Genomic DNA, 24757 nt, shown 5'->3' with positions numbered 1-24757 from the left:
AATGAGTGTGATAAAGAGCACTTATCCCATATTGATTAATGATGGCTATTAACCAGCTGAGGAAGAGGAAGATGTGCTCATTGTAGACCTGAGCGGTCTGCCCCAGCCATGTTAAATGAGGGCTGTAAGTCTTGGGATTAGTGATGTGGATTTTCTCACTGCAGTTTTACAGAAGATGTGCTTAAACCTCTGTAAGAAGAGCTGGAATGGGTTGCCAGCAGCAGTGTAGAAGACCTTTCAGTATGCATCAGTGAAAATGGCGTCTTGTGTTTTGAGGTTATTTTTTTTTGTAAATATAAAAAGCAGAACAAACTGTTTTCATTATTATTCATATTCATTCATTATATATCATTTATTTTTTCATCTCCACAACAACACACCATGCTGTCATGTGTGGTGCCTATTACCGGTACACAAAAGACACAATCACTAACACTTACATTATGTGTATTTTGGGCACATTTTCATTATAAAAATGAAATGATCCTGTTTGCTATGGCCACGAGTTAAGACAATTCCATTTCAGAATGTTTACATTAGATAACACTGTGTGTGTGTTTTTTTTATTTATCATCATGCGGCCGTTCGTCCAGTGTCACATATGATGACTCGCCACGGGCTGCTAAGAGCAGTGAAATGATGAAGTGAAGCTTTCGCGCTGTCTGTTTGGGGACGCTGATTCAGCCCTGAAATCATTCTCTGTGAAAGACCTTGCCACTCGTTTCTGTAATTCGCTGTGACACGGCGTGTTTTTTCTCTCTCTCTCTCTCTCTCTCTCTCTCTCCCCCTCCCGTGCTTGTTTGCCTCTCTCGCCTTAACTCCCTGAGTGAGCGGGCGGGCGAGACGTGACGGGGCATCCCGTGGCGTGGCGTGGCGCAGGTGCCCGCGGGGCGGAGAGCTGACTGGCGGGCGAATCCCGTCTTCTCTCGCCGGCCGTCAGAGGCGAGGAGACGCCGCTTCCCCCCCGTGCTCTCTGTGCGCTCCCCACTGGCCACTTTAGGTCAGATATGGTGGGGGTCACTCCTACCCACCCACTCTCTCTCTCTCTTTCTCTCTCACACACACACACACACACACACACACACACATACACATATACAGACACACACACACACACACACACACACACACACACACACACACACACACACATATACACATATACAGACACACACACAGATGCACGCACACACACACACACACACATACACATATACAGACACACACACACACACACACACACACACACACACACACACACACACACACACACACACACACACACAAATACAAATACAATATGCTCTTTCTCTGTGTTTTTTGGTGGTCATCCGAGCGCCTCTCCTCCCAGTGCCCGGGCGGTATTGCGCGAGCGGAGCGGTCTCTATAAAGCCCGGGGGAGAGTGCACACACAGTGGCTGAGCATGTAGTAATCACCTAATGTGATGAACAAAAGCCTGTGGCCGAGCCATGCCTCAAACATCCCTCCTAGTCCAGTCCTGTTTACACTTGATCTCCCATCCAGTGCAGTGCAGTGCAGCTCTCTCCGAGTCCAGTCCAGTCCACTGCCCTGGCCAGCCACTGACCTTCTACATGAGCACTCCAGCTTTCCCCTCCTTTCTGCCCATAATTAGACAGACGCTGTAGGCTGCTAGACACAGGCTGGTTCAGTGGAGACCTCATTACTGGAACAAAAGATAAAGCATTCTTGATCCATAGGTCTTACCATTTTAATGTCCTCTTTTTGAAGCACAAAATGTAGGCCAACTGCAGGGATATCCTAGAGTGAGAACGTTCAGTAGGAACTGTAGATAAGTGCGGGTGTTAAGCAGTGAGATGTCTGAGAAGGGTGAATCATAACACAAGAAGCTTAACTCAAGACTTTAGAGCGAGCTAAGAAAGTTTTAACTCATTTTGACAGTTAAAGCGAAGACCAAATAAATGGTAGGCCTTAGAAGGGCTGCCTCACTTGAAGCCTTTTGCCTGGAACTTTTGAAAGAAATACTAGCAACAGACCTTTTATACTGAGAATTTTATCAGGCCATTAGAATTCTCAGCACCTGATAGCGAGACCGGGGTCTAGCCCCTCTGTGGCTGAGGTATTTCACAAAAACAACAAGTTAAGAGGTGTGTATTTTTCTGTAGTTCAGCTTGCTGCCTTTCCCTCAGTAGGTGTGTGTGGGGACTGCCTGCTGTTCACACCCGCTACGGACGTCAGCTCACATTGGCAGGTGTATTTTTTATCTGCGATCACAGTGCCTCCGGCCCAAGGCACTCCAATTTTCGCATTGTGGGAAAGCACATACATCCGTCTGCGGGGGGAAATTGTAGCATCAGCACAAGTTAAAGGTAATGAAATCTGCTCCAGCGGTTTGTGCTGTAATCGGGCTGTTTTCCTTCTTTTTCCCCTCCCCGCTCCGCTCCCTTCCTGAGCCCAGCACGGCGATCCCGGGAGAGAGAGAGAGCGAGAATGGTGGACGGAGTCGCCCGGCGTGTGTGTTTCATTTGGACTGTATCCCCGGCGGTTGATTTACGACGTGGCCCGGCGGTAAAGAGGGATGAGCGCGCTCGCCGCCGGTGACGGGGTGATGGATGGGTGGCGAGGGCGCATCATAACAGTTTGATCTTTTATTTTTAAAGTGCGAGGGCCGGTGTCCCGTTACCACAGGAAACGTCGGACTACCGTAAACGCCGCCGCCGCCGAACGAACGCAGACAACAGCCCCAGAGGGGAGGGTGGTGGTTGTTTTGAAACTCGTAAACAGAGGGACACTTGATACAGTGGAAGTCTATCTTAATGGGATATTTTGTGATGTGTGGAGGCTGGGGTGCACTGGCAGTGTTAAGCAGCTCCTAAATGAAAGGTCTGCTCTGTGGAAAAAGTGCTAAAGGAGCGTTCTGAATATGGCTCATATATTTTTATTTATTCATGCATTCAAATAAGGTCTCCCTGGTGGGAATGAACCCCACTAATAGGTTTCATGTGTCTGTAAAAAGAGTGTTTGTGGCAGGCATGTACTGTAGAATCTGCCAAAAGTAGGCGGGGTTTACTGGACCTAAAGTAATGTTTATCTGCTTTGCTAATGAATGAACCAGTAGTTCTGAGCAGATGGCTGATCGAGCAGCAGCACATCTGTCTGTCTCCGTTTCAGTTTTGGTTTGAAATATTACAAGGAGTAGTGTTTGTGATTGGCGCTGATTTCTATTTAATTAACAGCGCTACTGAAAGATGTGAAATGCTCCTGTAAATAGTCTCCTTGGAACACAGAACAGAGTCAGCACAGCAGTGGTTGGTGAGGTTAGCTCCTGCAAATTAATTGGGCAAGGAAGTGTTTGGTGAGCCAACTACAAAGGTTTTAGCGTTTGCTCTTTGGCATTTTTTAAAAATTCATTTGAGAGGCCGCCAGAGATCAACGTCTCAGACAAGGACATTGATCGGCGCAGGTCAGACAGTAGGGAGCCAATTTGTTGACCTTTGAGAGCGGGAGTCTCTCCATCTTCCAATTTTTGAGGTTGGCTCACTTCTGTCCGTTTTTAACGGCACCAACAGGGTCAGGTCTTCCTGCAGGAGATTTAATGGGATTTATTTTTCACCTGAGACAAACAGGTGGGCCGGAGTGCTTGATGTATCCTCCGTTTCTTATAGGGAAGAGACGGTAAATTGGGAGAGTCTCATTGACAGCACACACTCCTGTCAGAGGAGGCTCATTAAAGAGGATGTTGGAGTGGATGAGTGACAAAGCAAGTCAACTCAAACTTGAAAGTCTAACTGTGAACTGTTAAAATAATTTCCCCCGGTTTCCCAGTTGTGTTGTTTACTGTTATGGTATGGTGTGGTAGGGCTGGGTGGGGATATGGGGGCTGCTGACTGGTAAAAGAACACTCCCAAATCCCCTACAGCTGCCTCTCCCTCTGGAACGTAGGAAGGTCCGCATCTGGGGACGGCACTCGGATACGTTACACTCCGCAGCTGCCCTGGCCAAGCCCAGAGACACAGGGTCTGGGGACCAGGCAGGGAGGAGAGAGGGAGGGAGGGAGGGAGGGAGGGAGGGAGAGAGAGAGAGAGAGAGAGAGAGAGAGAGAGTGTCTGCATTGTCCCTGTACTGCCTCTGCTGCTTTCGTCATTAAATTATGAGAAAGCCGATACACATTTCCTTGGCTTTCCCTCATCAGGCACACAGAATAAACATTGGCCCAACAACGGAACTTCTTTCACTGAAATGCTGACAATGGCACTAATGAAAGGCATCGTCAACCATACTACATAAAAACCTCCCGTCCTTCTATGGATTCATACTCTTAGTCTTTGAAATAATGTACATTTAATTTAATCACAATAATGGCAAGAGGTCTTTCACCGTGGAACAAAGACACTAACTCCCTGGTACTCTCTCTTACATGAGGCTGTGAAGGTTGTGCTTTTCCCCCACAGCTGTCTGTGGTATCACATGTTTGAGAGCTAATCACAGCCACGGCAGTGCAGCTGTGGGGTGTGTATGTGTGTGTGTGTGTGTGGGTGTGTGAATGGGGGGGGGGGGTCTTTACACACTCAGAGCCAGGCAGCCATTACCCTCTGATTCAGTGCCACTTTAACCACAGCTGACATGAAAATGGCCATAGAAAAGCTGAAAAAAGATCAATCACGTCCCCCCCAGACCGAACGGCGGTGTTTGTGTTGTGGAGCTGGCCTTGAGACGAGGCATGCTTTTCTGTGCTGCTGGGGAGAATGGAGTCACCTTGAAGGGGGCTGACTAGGTGTGATGGCTGTGAAGGTTAAAGACAGCAGGAGGGAGAATGTCACTCAGGGGATGCATTAGATGTGCCGACAGATAATGTTACTCATCCAGATTGGGTTACCACAGGGTTTTTATATCTGTGTGGATAATGAAAATATGACGGTGCCATCCTCTCAGACAGATGGTGTTATACCGGTCAAAGGCAGCGTGATCGGTTTCCCATATCGGTTCTGAGTATGTTGTTGTGTGACATTGTCATTCACCTCACGCCTGCGTGATCTTCACGTAACGTAACGGTGGATTAATGCACGTTTGAAAGCTCCGTAGATGTGAACCTTCAAATCGCCGCTGTTTTTGCTACTTATTTCCATAAAACACTTATTTCATCCCTGAGTGGAAGGACAGCCCGTGCTGTAAGGCTCACACAGAAACCTCGCTGGCAGAGCTGAAATATGACCAATCCCCTGAATAAAAAATCACTGAGCTATTGCATGTCAAGGACTCCCAAATTGCTCCAACTATCCACAGAATGAGTCAGTCAGGGCAGGCCACAGAAAATAGACCAGTATTCTTCAAAGTATGACGTCATGAGTGTCCCTTAGTTAGCCATAGGCACATACAAGCATACACGTACATACACACAACGTGACAAGCATAGATAGGAATGACCCAATTGTTTTATCTAGTTATTCTCTTTTTGTTTCTCTTTCTTTTTTTAAGACATTCTGTACGTTCTGGCTTGCTCTTAATTAGGGCAATTATTCAGCTGCTGTTGTGAGGGGCATGTGCGAATGTGAAATCTCTGTGGTGTCCAGTTACCGTGGTGATTAAAGGCCAATTAAGACTGACTGCTGCCAATAGGTATGTGCCTGCGAGTCTCCCTGGAGACCTTTAGCGGCTGATTGATGGCTTTTGAATGACAAGCGACTGATCACACATTTAGCAAAGAGAAAATGTCCCTTCCCTTTGGTGTCTCAGCATCAAAGATGATTGGAGACCAGGTTTGTTTTGTTTGCTCTAAACCCTGGTTGAGGATTAAATTGGCATGTGCTGAGCAGCGACTGGTATTTTATTTTTCTCAGTTCATGTGTGTGTGTGTATTCACAGTTAGATGTGAAATACACACAATGCAAACAATAAAAAATTCCTGCTGAGGACAAGTTAAATAGATTCTTTGACTCACAAACAAACCCAGCAGTCTTTGAGGTCAGTATTTATAACATTATGTGAATGTTGTCTCTCAAGATGCTCTGGATGTAGCAAAGCAGGTTATGTGTAAGTGTGGTTGTTGCTATTTCCACTGACCTGATACCCTTGGCCATGCTTTCTCTGAAAGCTTCTGTAGGTGACACTGGAGAATATGGGCCATATTGTCTGCCTTTGCAACCCTCTGGACACAATTATTCCAGTACAGAGACCTTGATAGAGACCTCTAAAGCCAGACTCCTCTAAGAATGCATTTGCTTAGACTAGCCATCTCCGCACGATCAGGAAACACTAAGATTATAGAACAGCGGGGAGGTGAAGATAGCAACCTGACCTGGATGAACCGCCACTACTCAAATGACTGTCTATTTTTGTCCAGGCCCACTGGAGCAGAAACATCTGTATCAATGGGTACAGTGTGATGAATTAGGCCCAGCTCTAGTAATATGCAGCGCATGCAGCTCAGCAGTGCTGTGGAGTAGCACTAATGTAGACATTTGTTGCTGGCCTTTCCTTAAACTCAGTTGGAGTTTGGAAAACATGTAAACATCTAAGATGGCAGTAGCCAGTGGGGTCTCTCTCTCTCTCTCTCTCTCTCCTTCGTTCCCTGTTTTTCTCTCACGCGCACTTGAATCTCAAAATGTATTGAGTTTTTGTTTCTTTAATGGCGTGCGTGATCGTGCGAGCGTGATCGGGGTGTCATGATCAGTCTCTGTAGTAAAATGCATCACAAAGCATCGCTGCAGCTGCTGTTAGCGTCCTCGCATCTGACAAGAGCGATGTTGCCGTCCAGCGTGCATCATCATGCCCTTGTGTTTATTTACACATGGAAATACACCCTTATGTCATCCAACCCAATAGATGGGCAGTTCGAGGAGGCGTGTGCTGCGATGCTAGCGATTAAGGAAATACAATTTTTCCCTTACGCTTCAGAAACTGCCCACACGCGGCCTGCGTGTTGACCGCTGCGCGCTGCTGACATTGCCCGTGTCACCTACAGTAGTCTGTTGAGAGTGTGCAAAGCGTCTAATCCTCTTTAGTCCGGCAGCCCTCTAAATAGTTGTGCGGAGATGGTCCCCAGCGCTAAAGTGATTTGGTGGGTAGATGACCTTCCTGTGACAGAGACGGCTTGTCACTGCTGATGAGACCGTGGACAAAAGGCAACAGATATGGATATGATGACATTTTGCACATAGTCCTCCATTTCCTCTTCCCAGCAGGCCTCGCTTGCCTGCCTTAGAGGAACCATGTGATCTCCTTACAGACTACGTACAAGTTCAGTGCTGATAATTAACATAGTTATTAAAAATGAATACAAAACAAATGCAAAAACGCAACATTTCTTCCAAATTGAGTAAATATGGGAGTTAAAGCAAAAGGAACGATAATGACTTTCTTTGGGAATAAGTCTGTAAACACACATGAAATGCATGCAGATTTCTAAAATGTTTGTGAATAATAATCTAAAAATGGCCCATAGACTGTAAGGAGTCTGCATACATGGTGTGCTGGAGATAGAAGTTGATGAGTCACTGATGATAGCTGGTGGCCTGGCTAAGCCTCTGGTGATCCTGGACTATTTAGTGATATTTATGGGATGGATGGTGTAGGTTTGCAGGGGAGGCTTCAACATCTGTTGGAGGTCACGACCTGCCGTACAAATCTAGGGCTCGGGCCCAAATTAGATTCGGTCAAGAACGTGCACCATACGTCAGTCAGTCAGTCAGTCGGTCTCAACACAGCTTTGAGCTTCCACTCCCACCATGTTGAACTTGGGACACCTGTAATCAAACCATTGCTGTCCTGCTGCGGACATTGTCCACTGTATTGGTTATATTTCAACGAAGCCAAAACGTTGGTCAATAACATATCTTGAAGTTCCGAGTGTGCCACGACACTTCTGTTTAATTTAGGTTTTCATTTACCGCTGTGAGCACCTCACAAGGTGTGCATTTACTTTTTCCAAACAAATATATTTCAATGAAGATACGTTTGCAGTCAAATGGTTTGCGTGGCTATTTTGGCTGTTAGCTGACTATGGAAAACCTGTGCTTGCCGGCAAGCCCCTCTGATTTTACCATGGAGCTCTTTTGAGCCTCAAATAAGATAAGTTGCTCTGGAATAAAAAATATAAATAGTCTGGCATTACAAACATGTGTGGCAGACAGCGTGAGCAGATTACGCTCCTGCATACCTGCGTAATCCTGAAATCAAACCCACGGCATCCCCTTTAAGCCCTCGGCCTGGCCGCAGAAGTGGGGTTTGGCCTGAACAAGCATTTGTCTTTGGGACAAAGCACGCTCTTTTTTTCCCTCCCCTCACCGGCTGCTTTTGACATCAACACGAAGAGCACAAGAGGGACATGGCCAGCACCAGGCCTGTGAGGTCTGCATCTGCAGCACAACATGCTCCTTAGGGCCTGGACTCCCCTGAGAAAAACCCTATTGGCTTCAAGTGACCCTCAAGTAGAACTCTAACCCCATAGCATTGACTAACTGTGCAGACATTAAAAATAGCAAGTGTGTGTGTGTGTGTGTGTGTGTGTGTGGGGGGGGGGGGTTGCTGGGGGTTGGCATTGGTAAGAAGAGCAACCATGTTATGAGATTCACTGTTTTTCTCCTCTCCTCTGGGTGGAGCTAAAAATAGGAGTCACCCTGGACTAGAGTTTTCCCCAGCGATGCGAATAAAAGTGGGAGTAACAGCTGCGCTAAAGTTGTGTTAGATCAGACTGGGTCACATGGGGGCCCCTCTCATTCATTAGCACAAAGCCTCTTCAGCCCGCTCCCTCTATCAGACAGCAGACATCAGACGGCCCGGGCGGTTTTTCAGGATGAATGACCCGTACCACTCTCCGCCAGCGTCCTTTAGTGCCCATAAGGGGGGCAAGTGGACAACGCTCCAACGCCATGCATCACGTTAAATGTGATTTTTGTCCCCCTGATGTATGGATGCTGAAAGATGCCCTCGCTGTATGTCACAGTGACTCCTGAAGTCACCACACAAGAGGAGGAAGTCCCTTTAGTGTGCTGAGCTGCTCTCTGACGCACAGTAAAGGCTTTCAGTGACGCAACGTTCCGATACGTTACGAGAACGCTGTCCAGTCGATCATTTCACAAGCTCCTCTGGACTCAGGTCATGCAGCCACAGAAAGAGTCGGAGCCGAATGTATGTTTGTATTCACAACGCTGTATAGTGCACTGCACGCTGTTTTCTCTGATATTGTGAATGAGAGAATGACAAATTCACGGCTGAGATGAGATGAGATGAGATGAGCTGAATCAACGAAGGTTGATGAATTTCTTATGTCATGAGCATCCTGACAGGTGGAGCCTGTGTCCTCCAGCCAGCCAATCAATAAAACATACAGTGTGTGTGAAGGTCACCATGCCGGGCTGTGCGTCCTCATTTGTGTTAGAGGCGGTATATTCATGCAGAAAAGAGAGGGGGAGAGAGAGGGGGAGAGAGAGAAAGATAGAGAGAGAGAGACTGCGCCTCGGCCTCTCCTGAGTCTCCCCGGGGGAACTCTGTCTGTTTGGATGCTGAACTGCCGCAGATTTGCCCAATGCCCGTGTCGAAATTTCACTCTCTGCCTTTGACATCACAGGTGTTAAAAATAGCAGACGGAGTATCCCATGGCATGCTGCTGCACCCCCCCTGCCCTCCTCCTCTCTGTTGCCCGCGCTCCTGTTCTCCCTCCACGTTTGGCGCTCGCAAATGAAGTAGAAATTCTTTCTTGTTTACGTTGTCCTCTCGGATCTGTACAGCCATCAGTTGGAGTCGCTATAAATAATTCATGTGTTCCCCTCCAACACACACACACACACATGCACACACACACACACACACACACACACACACACACACACACACAGACACACACACACACGTAGACACACGCACACCTAACCCTCCTGCCGCTGCTGCTTGCTTCTCAACGCCACTTTCCCCCCTCGCTAAGATCCCCCCTCTCCCTGGTGTGTTGTGCTTGTGGTGCAGAGCAGAGCAGGGCTCAAGCCTGGAGCGTGCATACTCTCACACACACACACACACACACACACACACACTCTCATACTCACACTCTCAGTCAGACACTTACACACTCTCCCACTCCCCCACGCACGCACACACACACATAAACAAACACACGCATACACACATACACACATACACACACTCTCTCGCAATCACACTCTCAGTGAGACAATCCCTCACACACAAACACATAGAGACACTCTCTCCGTCAGCCTCTGAGCAGCACACAGGCCCAAAGCACAGGAGCTCAGCAGCACAGCTAGCGCCAGCCTCACAGCCAGGAGCAAACGTGCCAGTTCAGACTGACACACACACACACACACACACACACACACACACACACACACACACACACACACACACACACAGAGACACACACAGAGACACACACACACACACACACACACACACACACACACACCCACACACACACACACACACACACGTGATGGAGAGGTGGATGGGAGGACCCCATTTGGGTCCTTTTAAATGCCCTGTCTCATATTCAATCACAAATATTACTAACAATGCTTTTAATTGTCTGAGTGTGTGTGTGTGTGTGTGTGGACTTGGGGATGTTTTTCCTTCTGTAGCTCATGGCTCAATTCATTGACCCAGTTATGTTGTGACATGTTCTCTATACAGTCTGTGACTGTCTAGCGTGTTCAAAACATTCAATACACATTCATTCGAGCATGCAAAGCTCACACAAACATATTTTTTTATTTCCAAATCGTTGCATCTGCAGGATATTTTAGAATGGGAAGGATTGCAGTGTCACTCAGGCGGTAATGCATGTATGCAGCGACCTACTGGCAGATTGACATTTCATTAGCAAAATAGCATTTGGTTTCCATAATGTTGTCCTAGAGGCTAGGGTTCATAAATCTTTTAGCCTTTAATGAATTCAAAATGGCATTTTCAGTCAAATACAGTTAGGAGCTTGACACAATAAGCCATCTTTGTTTTTATAAAAGAGAGAGAGTAGTAGTAGATGTATTATATACCGAATAATATCGTTACATAATACATGTGCTGTAAGCTGAAAAATATGGTGTTTAGTCATTCATGGAAAATATTGACATCTTCTGTAATTTCGAAAATGTTTATTAAATAGATTTTCCTTTTCCTTTATTTCCTTAATTGCAAGATCCATTTTTCTGCCGTCCAGTCCCCATGAGCCTGTTCCTGGCGGGGCAGCCATGCGTGACTCAGGTGCTGTCTCTGGGCTGAGGGCTGGTCAGTCAGAGAGCTGTCGGCCCTGTGCGTCTCCCACCCAAAGATTTATCTGCTAGTGGAAGCACAGCACATGTTGCGCGGCCACATGCCGTGAGTGCTTTTGCGGCAGGATATCCAATCAGAACGAAACCTAATCTGAGTGTGTGTGTGTGTGTGCGCGCAGTGTGGCCCGGCGCTATAGACTACGGCAGTCGGGGCCATGTGACGCCACAGACATCCACGCAATGCACGAGTCGGGGGGGTGAAGCCGTAAGGATATATACTGGACGCGTGACCGGCTGACTGGCCTGTTTACTTTGCTGGGGCCCACTCCACTACTACAGTAGAGACTGCAGGAGACCGAATTAAATCTATCGAATTAACCGTCAAACCATTCCGAAGGCCATTCATTGACATTATGACATGAAGGAATCGAATCAGCCAAACATCAGCAATGAATCATTATCGAATGTAATCCAATTTTCCTTGACTATCCTCTCGCTGCCGAAGGAACAGTGGCTTATTCCCTGTGTCAGTTGTGTAGGGAATCTCCGATGTTAGATTACTAGGCACTCTATTGCAAGGATAATAACGAGATGATATCTAATTAAATTTTTTCCTTTGATGCGAGCGAGCAGAATATCTTGTTTGGCTTTTACAGAGTACAAATAGTAACTGTCAGAGTAATCCTGCCTACCCCTCTCACCTGTTACACAGTTAAGTCAGCTATTATCTGACATATGATCGGTTGCCAAGTCACACACTGACTTGAATGGTTTTGCTGCATGTGCATGGCGCTGGTGTCCAGTCTCAACCTGCGGAGTGGACGGAGCGAGCGGCGCTAGTGTAACCGGACCCCTTCCGAGCGACGCGGGCCGCGCGAGCCTTCATGTCAGCATTCCGCCGGCCAGCGGCGAAAAAAGTTGGAAAGTTCCGAGAATGTCGGGGGATTGCAGGGTGACGCCAACGGGGCCCTGGCCGCCGCAGTGCTGGCACGGGGGATTTGCGGCTGACACGGGCCGACCTCTGGGCCGGTTCCCCCCCGGCACTAGCCCTCTAGCCGCCGCCAACACCACCGCCGCCACCGCCGCCACCGCCATGCCACCGTCTGCACTCAGACAGGAGCCTTAAGATCTCCCGTGGTGTGTGTGTGTGTGTGTGTGTGTGTATGTGTGTGTGCGTCTGGTGTGGAGCTCTTCCAGAGATCCTCGGGGCTCCAGCAGCTCTCCTCTCAGACATGCCAAATGGAAGACAGGGCACAATGCAGCACCGCGAAGAGTCCCACTGATCCCTCAGATCACAGGCCCATCCCTTAGAGACAGAGATGAGCTCATCTTTTAACCACTATGAGGTCTTACAGGGGAGCTACACCAGGCGTGTAACTGAAGCGCTCCGTTCGCAACACGTGTGCTGTAGCAGTTAATAATCACTATAGTCAATGGAAGTAGCTACACCAGACGCGACAGTGGTGCGTACATTCTAAAAATATAGACCCATCTTCTAAAATGGATTTTACGCGTCGCGAACGGAACGCTTCAGTTACGCGCCTGGTGTACAATCCACTGTTACAGTAAGGTGGGCATGAATGAGCCCTAGTCTGTATGACGGGTGAAGTAGGTAACTCACCGATATTCATTCAGTGGATCATTACAGATGGGGCTATAACAGGGTTGCTGATGTCTAGGAAGTGATGGATGCCTAAATGGTTGTCATGGTGCTCGGAGGAGAGCCCTGCCCTGGGATGTGTCCAGTGGCATCCACAGATCACGGGACGGGACCGGAGCAGTCCGACTCCGGGAGTGGGAGGCGTGCGCGGTGTGTGTTGTGACAGCGCTTTGTAGTTGAGTATTCCCTCATGCTGACAGTGGCTGTTCTCCAAGGGCTGCCTTCTCCCACGGAGAGAGAGCCTCATGCAGGCAGACAGGAGGGCCGCGGGCTTCTCCTTTCATCGCACACACCAACACGAGTCGGGCTGGGCTGGGCTGCCTCTCTCCGCTTCCTCGGCCCCGGTTATCGACACACAAAGACGGCGGCGGCTCTTTCATTCCGAGGCGTTGGCCGGCTCTGCTCGTAAACCGTGACGTGCAACATGGTTTCCATCCCGAGCCTTTCATGTGTGTGAGGATGTGCACTACCTCCACTCTAGTACCTGTGTAACGAGGGGAGCTCAGGTGGATGGGGGCGTGGTGCCTACATGTGTAGCTGTAGAGTGCATGCCAGTGATGTGAATGGATGGGCAGCCCATCTGATGCAAGGGCCTCGCTAGCACACCATGAATGAGTTAGGGGCTGGCTGATAGGCTCTCTCTCTTTCACTCTCTCTCCCTCTCTCTCTCTCTAATACTCCCCCTCTCTCTCTCTCTCTCTCTCCCTCTCTCCCTCCCTTTCTTTCTCCCCCTCTCTCTCTCTCCCTCTCTCTCTCTCCCTCCCTCTCTCTCCCTCCCTCTCTCTATCCCTCTCTCTCTCTCTAATACTCCCCCTCTCTCTCCCTCTCTCTCTCTGTCACTCTCTCTCCCTCCCTTTCTTTCTCTCCCTCTCTCTCTCTTCCTCTCTCTCTGTCTCTCTCTCTCCCTCCCTTTCTTTCTCCCCCCCTCTCTCTCTCCCTCTCTCTCTCTCCCTCCCTCTATTTCTCCCCCTCTCTCTCTCTCCCTCTCTCTCTCTCCCTCCCTCTCTCTCCCTCCCTCTCTCTCTCCCTCTCTCTCTCTCTAATACTCCCCCCTCTCTCTCCCTCTCTCTCTCTGTCACTCTCTCTCCCTCCCTTTCTTTCTCTCCCTCTCTCTCTTTCTCTCTCTCTCTCTCTCTCTCTCTCTCTCTCTCTCCCTCTCTCTCTCCCTCTCCTTCTCTCTTTCCCTCTCCCTCTCTCTCTCTCTCTCTCTCTCTCTCTCCCTCCCTCCCTCTCTCTCTCTCCCTCTCTCTTGCCTGAGGAGTGCTGTGAGTAAGGCTGTAGTGGAGGCAAGAGGCCGAGTGAGCAGAGCGGCAGTTCAGCAGCAGCAGCAGTCCCATACGGCCGCTCTCATCTTCCGCTCGTGCGCCATATGGAGCTGGCCTTGCCTCGCCAGTACGCAATCCCAGCTGATGGGTCCTCTTCCCCCTCGTCATGTCAGGACTCATGCATCGCCGCTCCGCGCCGTGCCACCTGGCCCACGGCCCACTGGCGCTCCCGCTGGATCTCGCTCCGCATTCCTGCTTTTTGCAGGGATTCGGCTCTTATTGGTTTTTCATGCTGCAAATGGCCTTACATGCTTTCCCGTTCTTTTCCCCATTCTTTTCCCACCTCTGTGAAGCTAATGGTATGAGTTAAAATGGCCACATTCACTAGATTACACAGAAATCAGACAATGTATTCTTTTATGTGTGTACCAAGAATGTTGCTGTGCACAATAGTACACCATTTCTCACAGGGCAGTGGAAGTGTTTTTCATTGAATGGTGCTATTCAGAAGGCACAGTTGTGGATGCTCCGTCCACAGCCAGCCAAGCGTGAATGCTCACATTCTTAGAACCATGTCGTCTGTTCCGTCTGCATGCCTCTGGCCATTTAGCCCATATGCAAAGCCGTGCTTGAATGTGTGACATTGCAGTGACCTTGAATATCCATTATTTTAGTTCATGTTTAAGTCTACATTAATATGTGGCAGCCATTTGATATTCTAGTCTTCCACAGGAAAGATATGTTGATACTTCTGCTGATGTTTACAGTACATGAGGCCTATTTTGGATCCATTATAGAGTCATGCTAACCATTAAAAGGTCTGTGTTGGACTTTGATAGTGCAATTGCAGTGCTACATGTTATTTAATGTTGCCTTTCTCTCCTCTCTGTCTCCAGGAGAAAGCGCCTATTCCAGTGATCACTCAAGCTGATGGAGCAGCCAAGACCGGCTCAGAGAAGGAGCCCGAGGTGGCCCCGATCAGCGAGGTGGGCTGGATGACGTCGGTCAAGGACTGGGCCGGCGTCATGATCTCCGCTCAGACTCTGACCGGGAGAGTCCTGGTGAGTACGGTGCACGTTGACCACCACACCACCTCCGACCCCCGACCCCCCCCCCCCCCCCCCAACTCCGTCAGACGTCTCGGCCGTCCTTGGACACAGCAGACACTCATCGACACACGTTCATGACAAGGCAGACCTGGAGAAGCCAATTAGCGGCTGTGTGAAGAACTGAGGCCTTTCACTGTTTGATGAAGATAAATGATTGTCATGGAGTCGGCCCATTAATGACATTTCTCATCCCATGCCAAGTTGTCAGACTCAGGAGAGTTCCAGATGATTGAATCCTTCCGGTGTAGATTGTACTGGCATATTTGTATTGTGCGTTCACCAGGAGATAAAGGCCACATGCTCTATTAAGAGCTGTCTGGTTCTGATGTCCGTGCGGCAGTGGGAAGAGCTGGCTCTGTATGTGAGCCTAATCCCTGTGCCTCACAGGGGAGCTACACCAGACGCGTAACTGAAGCGTTCCGTTCGTGACGCGTAAAATCCATTTTAGAAGATGGGTCTATTTTTTTCGAATGTACGCGCCACTGTTGCGTCTGGTGTAGCTACTTCCATTGACTACAGTGATAATTAACTGCTGCGACCGGCTGCAACCTACGCGTCGCGAACGGAACGCTTCAGTTACGCATCTGGTGTAGCTCCCCTGTTAGTGTCCTGCTGGACCGGCCTATGGGCCTCGGCCGCTCTGCCGGACTTTAGGGGGGCGTGGGCGCCGGTAATTCAGCTGTGTGTGGACAGGCCAGCTGAAGGCCAGTGAGCCACTGCTGGGTGTCTGCTGTGGTGTGTGTGTGTGTGTGTGTGTGTGTGTGTGTGTGATTTATGTGTCTCGGAATGAGGTGGGAGGCATGGGCAGTATTTGTGCAGTAGGGTAGAGGCCTTCTCAGTGTCACTGAACCACTAGTCAGCTGGAATAAATGGATAGTAACAGCAGTGTCATGGGCTTTCAAACAGAAATGTAGTCTTTTGGTTGGATGTTGGATGCAGTGGACGTTCTCATGAATAAATATGAATATATGTTTAAATGTTTGTGTGGCCTTCGGGAGCTCTCCAGAAGAGCGCTTTATTTCTGGTGTTTAGACAGCACATACTGTAAGGGTTACCCCGCGCTGTCCTCTTCCCAGGGTCCTTTGATGTGAGTGATGGATTGGGAGTCTGCTCCAGCCTCCACTTTTGTTGTTGTGATTCCCACAGATCGAGGCAGAGCAGAGCAGTGTTCTTTAAGCTATTAAGCTGTAGTCCGCCAGGGCTAGTATTCTTTTACAAGGCGGTTTGCAAACATGAGTGAGCTTACGGTTGCTGCCCGTCTATTATAAGCCACGGCTGGCGGTCAGAACAGCTCAATTGGCCGGCATCACTGCTGTATCAGATGGCCCATTGGGTGAATTATTGCTCCGCGGCTCAGCCAATGGTGGCCACCGCCCCGTGTTTTACCAACATCCACCTCCCCCATCGTCCACTCAGACATGGGCAGCGCGGCGGCTGGAAGCAGAGGCCAGGGCTTTCACATGGACGCGGTCCCGCAGTCCCCTCCTCATCCCCCCCTCATCCTCATTACACCGGCGGCTGGGATTACGACGCGCCTGTTTTTAGGCCCAGATTAAAGGTGTCTGGGCCGATTGTTTAACCCGTTGGCGTGGCGCTAAGGGAGGACAGATAAAGTGAGATGTCTGAGAGATGCTCCTCCGCCGAGGGCTTCCCTTCCTTCATCCCCCCCCCCTCCTCCTCTTCCTCCTCCTCCTTGTCCAGCGTGCCTCTTCGGCGTCCTTCAGCAGACGGCTGTTTGGTTTAAAGACGCGCGGGCCATCCATCTCCCCGGGCCAGCCGGCCGCGGCTGCAGCGCATAATGGAATTGCGTGAGTGGGAGTGGTGTTGCCAGGCCTCTGTGTGCTGCGCTGCTCTGCTCTGCGCCTGCTGCATTATCCCCCAAATGCATCTCCAGCTGGAGCGCTTTATCACCAGCATAAATCATCTCCCAATCCTCTACGTTCGCGTACCAGTGACCAGCACTGCCCTCCCTCTCAGCCTCTCTTCCTCATCTCATCGCTCTTCCTCCCTCTCTCTCCCTGACCATATGTGGACCGCGCTGCTAAACAGGGAAATGGTAACGCCCCCTCCCTTTTCCATGTTCCAATTTTTTTATTCACTTTTCTTTTATTGTTGTACAGTGACTGCTGATTGAAATGCACATAAAAAGATATTTGTAAGCAGACACTGTCGTTGTTAAGATAGGGAATGTGACAGTTAACAAGCTTGTCCCAGAACACCTCAAACTCTCCTCCTGGGCAGATGCCTTAGAACTCATGAGGGGCTTGTCAGTTTGCACCAACGAGCCTGTCATCAGTTTGTCTCCATTCCAGTGTAGAGCCAACCTCCTGTTGTGTCCCATGGCCAAACATTTCCCTCAAGTTTGTTTACTGATTTGGTCTGTGGAGAATAATCTCAGCTCTCTCTCACACTCTCACTCACACTCTCTCATTCACTCTCTCACTCACTCTGTCACTCACCCACTCACTCTCTCTTTCTCACTCACACACACACACACACACACATATACTCTTTCTCACACACACAGAACACACATGCACACACAGAGCCATTATTGTAATATCTTGTGGTCTGTGTGTTTTCTCTCGTTGCCCGGCGCCTCTCTCTCCTGCTGTGATCTGTGCTACTTCTGAAATACTGGCAGGAGCTAAGCTCTGGTGGGCCTGCTGCTCACACACATGTACAGTATGGGCGCGCACGCGTGTGTGTGTGTGTGTGTGTGTGTGTGTGTGTGTGTGTGTGTGTGTGTGTGTGTGTTGGGGATGAGTGTGGGTGTCTGTGACTTTTTGTACTGTATGTAAGCACTTTTAAAACTGTGCGTGTGTGTGTGTGTGTGTGTGTGTGCGTGTGTGTGTGCGTGCGGGTGTGCACACATGTAGATGCGTGGGCGGACGCGAGGACATATGCCCTTTATCAGAGGTTCTTTCGCAGCTTAAAAAGCTGCACCGAGCATCCGTGTGCAGCACGCAGCACACACACACACACACACCAAGCTGAGATCCGTTGCCACGGAAACTGCCATCTACCTAAGCGCTGTCATCTGACGAGCGCGCTCGGATCAGGGATGGAAATGAAATCTCTCCTCTCCTCCCCCCCCCCCCTCCTCCTTCTCACCCTCTCCTCCTCCACTCCTCCTCCAGCAAGCGATAGAGCAGGAGAGAGTGAAGGGCACTCTGCCCATGCTAGTGGCTAATTGTACGCTGTAGTGTTGTTGTGCTGCGCTACGCTACGTGACACTGGGGTGAAGTGTTTTGTGGGAGCAAGATCCCCTCTGGTAAGATCCCACTCTTATCATCTTCTCCAGTCTGGAAGACCCAGCGCCTTACAGGGCTGCTAAAGATCAACTGTTCCTCGGGGAGGGGGGGCGGGGGGCGGGTGGGGGTTGTTGCAGAATACTAATCCCCAAGTAAACCCTATCAATCACTTCACTACGCAGCCTTGGGGGGGTGCGTCGGCTCTTTTTGCAGCACTGAGATATGGGTGTGAAACTTCACACGGTCTTTTCCCGCTCCAGTTCAATTGTACTTTTCAATCGTACATTCAACTTTTACGGGGCCACGTTATTGCTAACGCTTGTGTTGCCGACGAGGGCCGGAGGACTGGCGCACCCGCCTGAGGTCTGGCTCGGCTTTGCGGCACGTTAGGGATGGCCCCGCTCTGCACCGGCGCAGGCCAGAAAACCTCCCGGCCAAAAATCACCGCCCTCAGCTCCAACGTGTCACTCACACACACACACTAATAGCATGGACGCTGCTTGGCAGGTGCTGACGCTGGCTTGTGGTGGTGGTGGTGTGTGTGTGTGTGTGTGTGTGTGTGTGTGTGTGTGTGTGTGTGTGTGTGTGTGTGTGTGTGTGTGTGTGTGTGTGTGTGTGTGTGTGTGTGTGGGTGTGGGTGTGGGTGTGTGTGGGTGTGGGGGTCTGGGGGGCGTCGCAGGTTGAGAGCCACATCAGTCATGTTTTGCATTCTTCTCCTTTCACCTCGGCCAGACGCACGGGTCTGGACGCAGATGGCCGCGGGGGCAGGGCCGTATATCTCCTCATCTGGGAGGCTATCAGACACCTAGACAAGAGTTTGGGTTTGTCATAAAGGATTATGCTGCAGCCCTGGAGTCCCAGTAAAAATGATTTATCTGTCTCTGTATGTGTGCGCGCGCGCGTACGTGCGTGTGTGTGGGGGTGGCTCTGGCTGCGTCGAGAGAGAAAGGGAGAGGGAGAGGGGGACGGTGTGAGAGAGAGAGAGAGAGAGAGAGAGAGAGAGAGCGAGAGAGAGAGAGAGAAGAAAAAATAGCACAGCCTCCCTCTTAGCTAGCATGCACCTCCATTGTGAAGGAGAAGGCGCTGCCAATGAAATATTAATCAGTCAATTCACACATCAAATCAACCAGAACAACTCCCCCATTCCATCCCACACACACACACACACACACACACACACACACACACACACACACACACACACACACAGTCACACACGCACACACACACACACACACATACACACACACACACACACACACACACACACACACACACAGAAGGCTCATCATGTCTGTCCTCCCGCATGCATAATGTGTAGTGTGGGTTTGTTTGTTTGCTTAGTGCTGGAGTGAGACTGTTTGGGGCTGAGGAGGGGAGAGGCTAGGTTTCTTTACGCAGGAAGCGTGACTAAGCAGCTAAAGTAGCGCCCTTCCTCTCATCCTATGGGAAGCCTCGGCCCTGCCTCTCGGCCAATGGGAAGCCTCGGCCCTGCCTCTCGGCCTATGGGAAGCCTCGGCCCTGCCTCTCCCCTCACTCCGCCACGAACCAGTTGCCATTTTCCATCCTGGAGAGGGAGTGCAGGTCAGGCAGTGTGGCACCTGTGAGCTGTGTGTGTGTGTGTGTGTGTGTGTGTGTGTGTGTGTGTGTGTGTGTGTGTGTGTGTGTGTGTGTGTGTGTGTGTGTGTGTGTGTGTGTGTGTGTGTGTGTGTGTGTGTGTGTGTGTGTGTGTGTGTGTGTGTGTGTGTGTGTGTGTGTGTGTGTGTGTGTGTGTCTAAGGCTCTAGTGGCGCTGAACAAAAAGGGAAACTGGGAATGGAGAAAGTGTGTGAGCTCCACCCTGGCCGCCTCCTCTCTTCTCTGCTTACTCACTGGATTCAGGCTGACCCCACAGCATGTGCTTGACCTCCATGACGCCAACCCCTGCCGCCCTCTCCCCCCGCCCCCACCAAACATGGTGCCGGCCAGACTCACACATCCCGGCTGTTCCCCCACCGAAACCCCGGAGTGGGCTTGTCTTTGGCCTCCAACTTGAGGGCGACCCACTCCATGTCGTAATCTGTTTTTTCTTTTTTCGTCTTCTGGGGCTTCGGGCTTCGTGTGCAACTGGCAGGGGCCAGGAAGTATTTCTAGATTAGTCATTATGAGCTCCCATGGAGTGCATTTCTAATTTGGAGTTAATCTTTTGCTGTCAGTAAACTCATCAACTCAGGAACGCAGCTGTCATTACTGATCGTCTCTGGGAGCAATAATTCAAATCGGCAGCGGCGTCAAAAAACACACACATCTGTTCATGGGTTCACACTCTAAATAAATTGGCTCGAATTTATTCTGTAATTGTTTGGCAAACAATAAACTGCCTTTCCCTACCTGATTTTTTTGCATCTTATAAATGTAATATTCTTCCAGCTCCTTTCTTAGGTGATTAAAACTTCCCTTTTGCATATTAAGTGTCTGTTGGGTCAGTTAAAAAGTATGAACCAGTATAATCCTGACAAAACTGCCCAGGATTATCCCACAGTGTATAAAACTTCAATAACAACCCCATCAACAGCAGAGCCTCTTACTCTCACTGGCTCTTAGCACAGATGCATGGTAGTCAGCTTCACTTTTGTACTGCCAGCAATCCAGCGGGATTGGGTTTCAGTAATTCAATACTGTGTTGTTTTCCAGAAGAGCTCATTCACAGGCGAGCATGTAAACGCTGGGGGCGAAACGCTCTAGAGTTTACAGAAACTCCTCGGGGATGGGTAATCCGCCGAGTCCCCACCAAAACGCACTTTACAAATAAAGTCCCACCAGAGACCCTCGTCAAGCCTCCAGCCATGCGCTCTGCTCAGGAGCAAGTCAGGAGTGGCCGTCTCTCTAAGGATGAGCAATACACACTTGATATTTCATGGTATATCGCAACACACACTTGATATTTCATGGTGTTTCTTTCAATAGTAATATATGACTAATATGAAAATAATACCGTTCACCACTGTCTTCTTGGCCTGAAATCACTCTATCTTACTCCAGCTTACAGCGTTGAGAACCAACCATGCACACACAAACACTGATCCAAAAAAGTAAATACTTACCATCAGCAACAATTCTTCTTTGCCTACGGTCTGAACTCTTCACCCACCATGCTTGTTTGTTTCTATGTGAGCTGCCCATGTTGTGCTGCCTATGTAAACATGTCTGTAACTGTTTACATAGTAACTGTAGTATAGTAACTGTATTGTTAATATAATTCTACTGGCATGTCATGGGCATATCTCTCTTCCATTTCGCTCTATGGGAGTGCAGTGTGAGTGACTCCCTATTTGTGTTTCATTTCCAGTGTTGTACTGTGGCTTGCTTTTAGACAAGTGCAAGTACAAGTGAGACACTGAATTAATTTCTTTTCACCGTTGCTTATTGGCACGATCAATGGCAAATCAATTGCAGATTGATCCCAGGCTTGCTGCCTTTGATGAATGGCTGTTTGGGCCGGTGTTTATGCTGGTGTTTACAGTGAAGGGAAAGGGGACCTGGACTGCAGTCAAAAGTTTTGGGTGTGGCCTGCTGCCATGTCCCCTTGCAGTCCTGCTGGACACATGGTCACAGCACAGGGGCTGCCTGCGGTCAGGCCTAGAACCCCGGGGCACTCCAGCCCACTCCAGCCCACTTCACATCCACATCGTGTCCAGAGAGTGGCCTTGACATGAGCGCGTGGACCCCCCACCTGGCTGGGCTCTGACAGGAGGATCTGCGGCCGACTGGATTACTGAGGGATGACACCGGAGAGGCTGTTGGCCTGTCAGGAGTGTGTGTGTGTGTGTGTGGGGGGGGGGGGGGGGGGATGACACGGATTTAGGATGAGCAAAAGACAAACTCCAGAGTTCCACTCCGACCCCCCCCCCCAGGCCGGCTGAGGGAGGCCCAAAGGGCACAGATGTAGTGTGTGTGTCTCCGGGATGCACAGCGCTCCGCTCAGCGCTCTGTCCGAGGAGGGGAAGCAGAACCGACTGGCCTTTCACATTAAAATGTCAACATCTGTCAAAATGTCAGACAATCACCTCTGCCTGACCAAACTGGACAACGGGTTAAATGTTAATTGCTCCATAAACCCTTGAGAGCACAGAATATCAAGCTAAAGGACAAGATGAACTCATTGGTGCAAAAAAAAAAGAAAAGACCGTTCTCCGTGCTGTGCTCCTCAGAATATAGCTTACACGGATACACCCGGCCTAATAGAAATGGAGCGTCCACGGCCTAGCAGCTCTCATTAATAACGGCTTCTGTTTGAGCATGATACAAAAGAGCCCCTCCTATCTCCCCTGGACAGCATTGTCCCAATTTGTACAAATGAATGGTTTCCATGCAAGTTTCTTTATGAGTCGTCGTAATTAAAGCTTCCCCCTAACCTGTGTCTCCCAGCTGCCTCATCCCTCTTTCCCCCCCCCACCCCCATCCTCCCCCCCCTTCATTAAGGGGCCCATCACTCCTAACTTTATTAGAGCGCAGCCAATGACACTGAGTCAGATGAGTGTCTCCCCACTGGATCGCGTAAAAAGGTCAGAAGACGTGAATTGAATTGATTCCGGGCCTCTCAGACACAGATCATTATACGCGCCCCACTGTCTACCATTTTCACTGGTGTCGTATGCAAAACAGGCAGATACAGCGTCGTCAGTGGAAACATTTGTATCTCCTCGAGGGCGGTTGCTAAACATTATAAAAATCGAGGCAATTCAAAAAGAAAATGAGTTTGGAAGGAAATGAGGAATCTGTCTTTCTCCGTGAGTTGAGCGGCCGCATCAGGGGATTACGAGAAGTCGGTGCGGGAGTTTAAGTGCTTCTAGTTGACTACTCATGCATAACAGAGGTGCGAAATGGAGGAGACGGCCATTGTTGTTGTTGCAGCACAGACAGGGGTATGATCCACACTCCCATGGAACTCCAGCACGGCTTGTGCTGCGCCACTAAAGCATGAGAAACCTTGAGAGGAAAGGAAGTCTTTACATCTCTGATGTCAATAGTGAGACAGCAGTGCTTTTGTAGTCTGCATTGTGCTTATACAGGCGCATTAAGCAAGATAAGGGCTGTCCACACCAGGGACGACTATGAAGACAACTCCTAACTAGAACACATAATATGTGGGTCCACACTGACCAATGATACGAAAACCTCTTGTGTTAATGCGATATCTAAAATGAATTCTGATTGACTGTCAGCTTTAAATCGTTCTTAAAATCGCCCTGAAACGATATCGTTCTTCATGTCGTTACCATAATGGTATGTAGTGTGGACGTTGTCAGTCATATTAACGATGCCGTTATAGTTATCTTTCCTAGTATGACCGGCCCTTTACAGGCAAGCGTCTAAGAATGTCCTTATGCAGAACAATCGGTTGTGCGGTCCTGTTTCACTGATTCCACACATCCCTTTCCCAGTCACAGCAGAGCCCTGTCAGAATCACTGTTCGTATTGTTAACAGTTTCTATGGCTGGCAAGTGTCAGGACCATGAATGGTGTGGCTCTTTGGACGGTGCATAAAAAAAGAATCTTCTGGGAAGTGTGCGGCGGACATCTGGGGGGGGACACACAGAACAGGTTGTCTCCTTCAGGCCAGTCAAAGACGCCCAGTGATCCAAAGGCCACAGAGCTCCTTTTTCCTTTCCCGGACAGTGTGGAAACAGTTGCTGCGCAGCAGAATGCCAGCACATTTGAATCGCACTGCGTGTGTGTGTGTGTGTGTGTGTGTGTGTTTGTGAGAATGTACTACAGAGGGCTCAGGGCACTGCTGGTTGTGGCATGATAAGCCTCTAGTAATGGGAAACCATCAGAACAGCGCTCCATACCGCGCCATAAACACCGCATCAGCCAGTCCCGGTTCCCCCGCATTCGTTTTTTTTTTTGTTCATGTACCGTGTGTGCTAGTTATGTAGCGAGTACAATTGTCTGCCAGTGTGTGAGCATGTTGTGTGTGTGTGTTTCTGTATGTCGCACTTTAAGCAAATGATTCCGTGCGGAAGAATGAGCACTATGTGAGGGTCGTATATTTTTGAGATAGAGTGTGAATGGGTTTTTGTTTATGCATCACAAGGCAATGTGTGGATTTGCATTCATTTGCTCTGAATATGTTTGTGTGTTGGTGTGAAGGGTAGGGGTTTACAGTAAGTGTTCATTTGTGTTCTGTAAATGAGCGCATGGCATCTATTTCTATATGCAGCCTTTGCTGTATTCTGACATGGTGAATCATGACACATATTCATTTTGAGATCTGATTAAGCTCTGATATTGT

The 24757-nt window shown here is 49.4% G+C and overlaps 1 protein-coding gene across 1 annotated transcript in view; it reads left to right on the top strand.

The window, feature by feature from the left end:
* Positions 1–24757, top strand: part of kcnma1a (potassium large conductance calcium-activated channel, subfamily M, alpha member 1a) — a 136793-nt gene that overhangs the window by 16467 nt on the left and 95569 nt on the right. Inside the window, exon 2 of the mRNA XM_062520384.1 lies at positions 15018–15182. Within this exon, the coding sequence (XP_062376368.1) occupies positions 15018–15182 (165 nt within the window). The remainder of the gene's footprint in view (positions 1–15017; positions 15183–24757) is intronic.

The sequence above is a fragment of the Sardina pilchardus genome, chromosome 18 (assembly GCF_963854185.1).
Source record: "Sardina pilchardus chromosome 18, fSarPil1.1, whole genome shotgun sequence".
In the NCBI taxonomy this organism is placed as follows: Eukaryota; Metazoa; Chordata; class Actinopteri; order Clupeiformes; family Clupeidae; genus Sardina; species Sardina pilchardus.
This window is presented reverse-complemented; position numbering and strand designations above follow the sequence as displayed.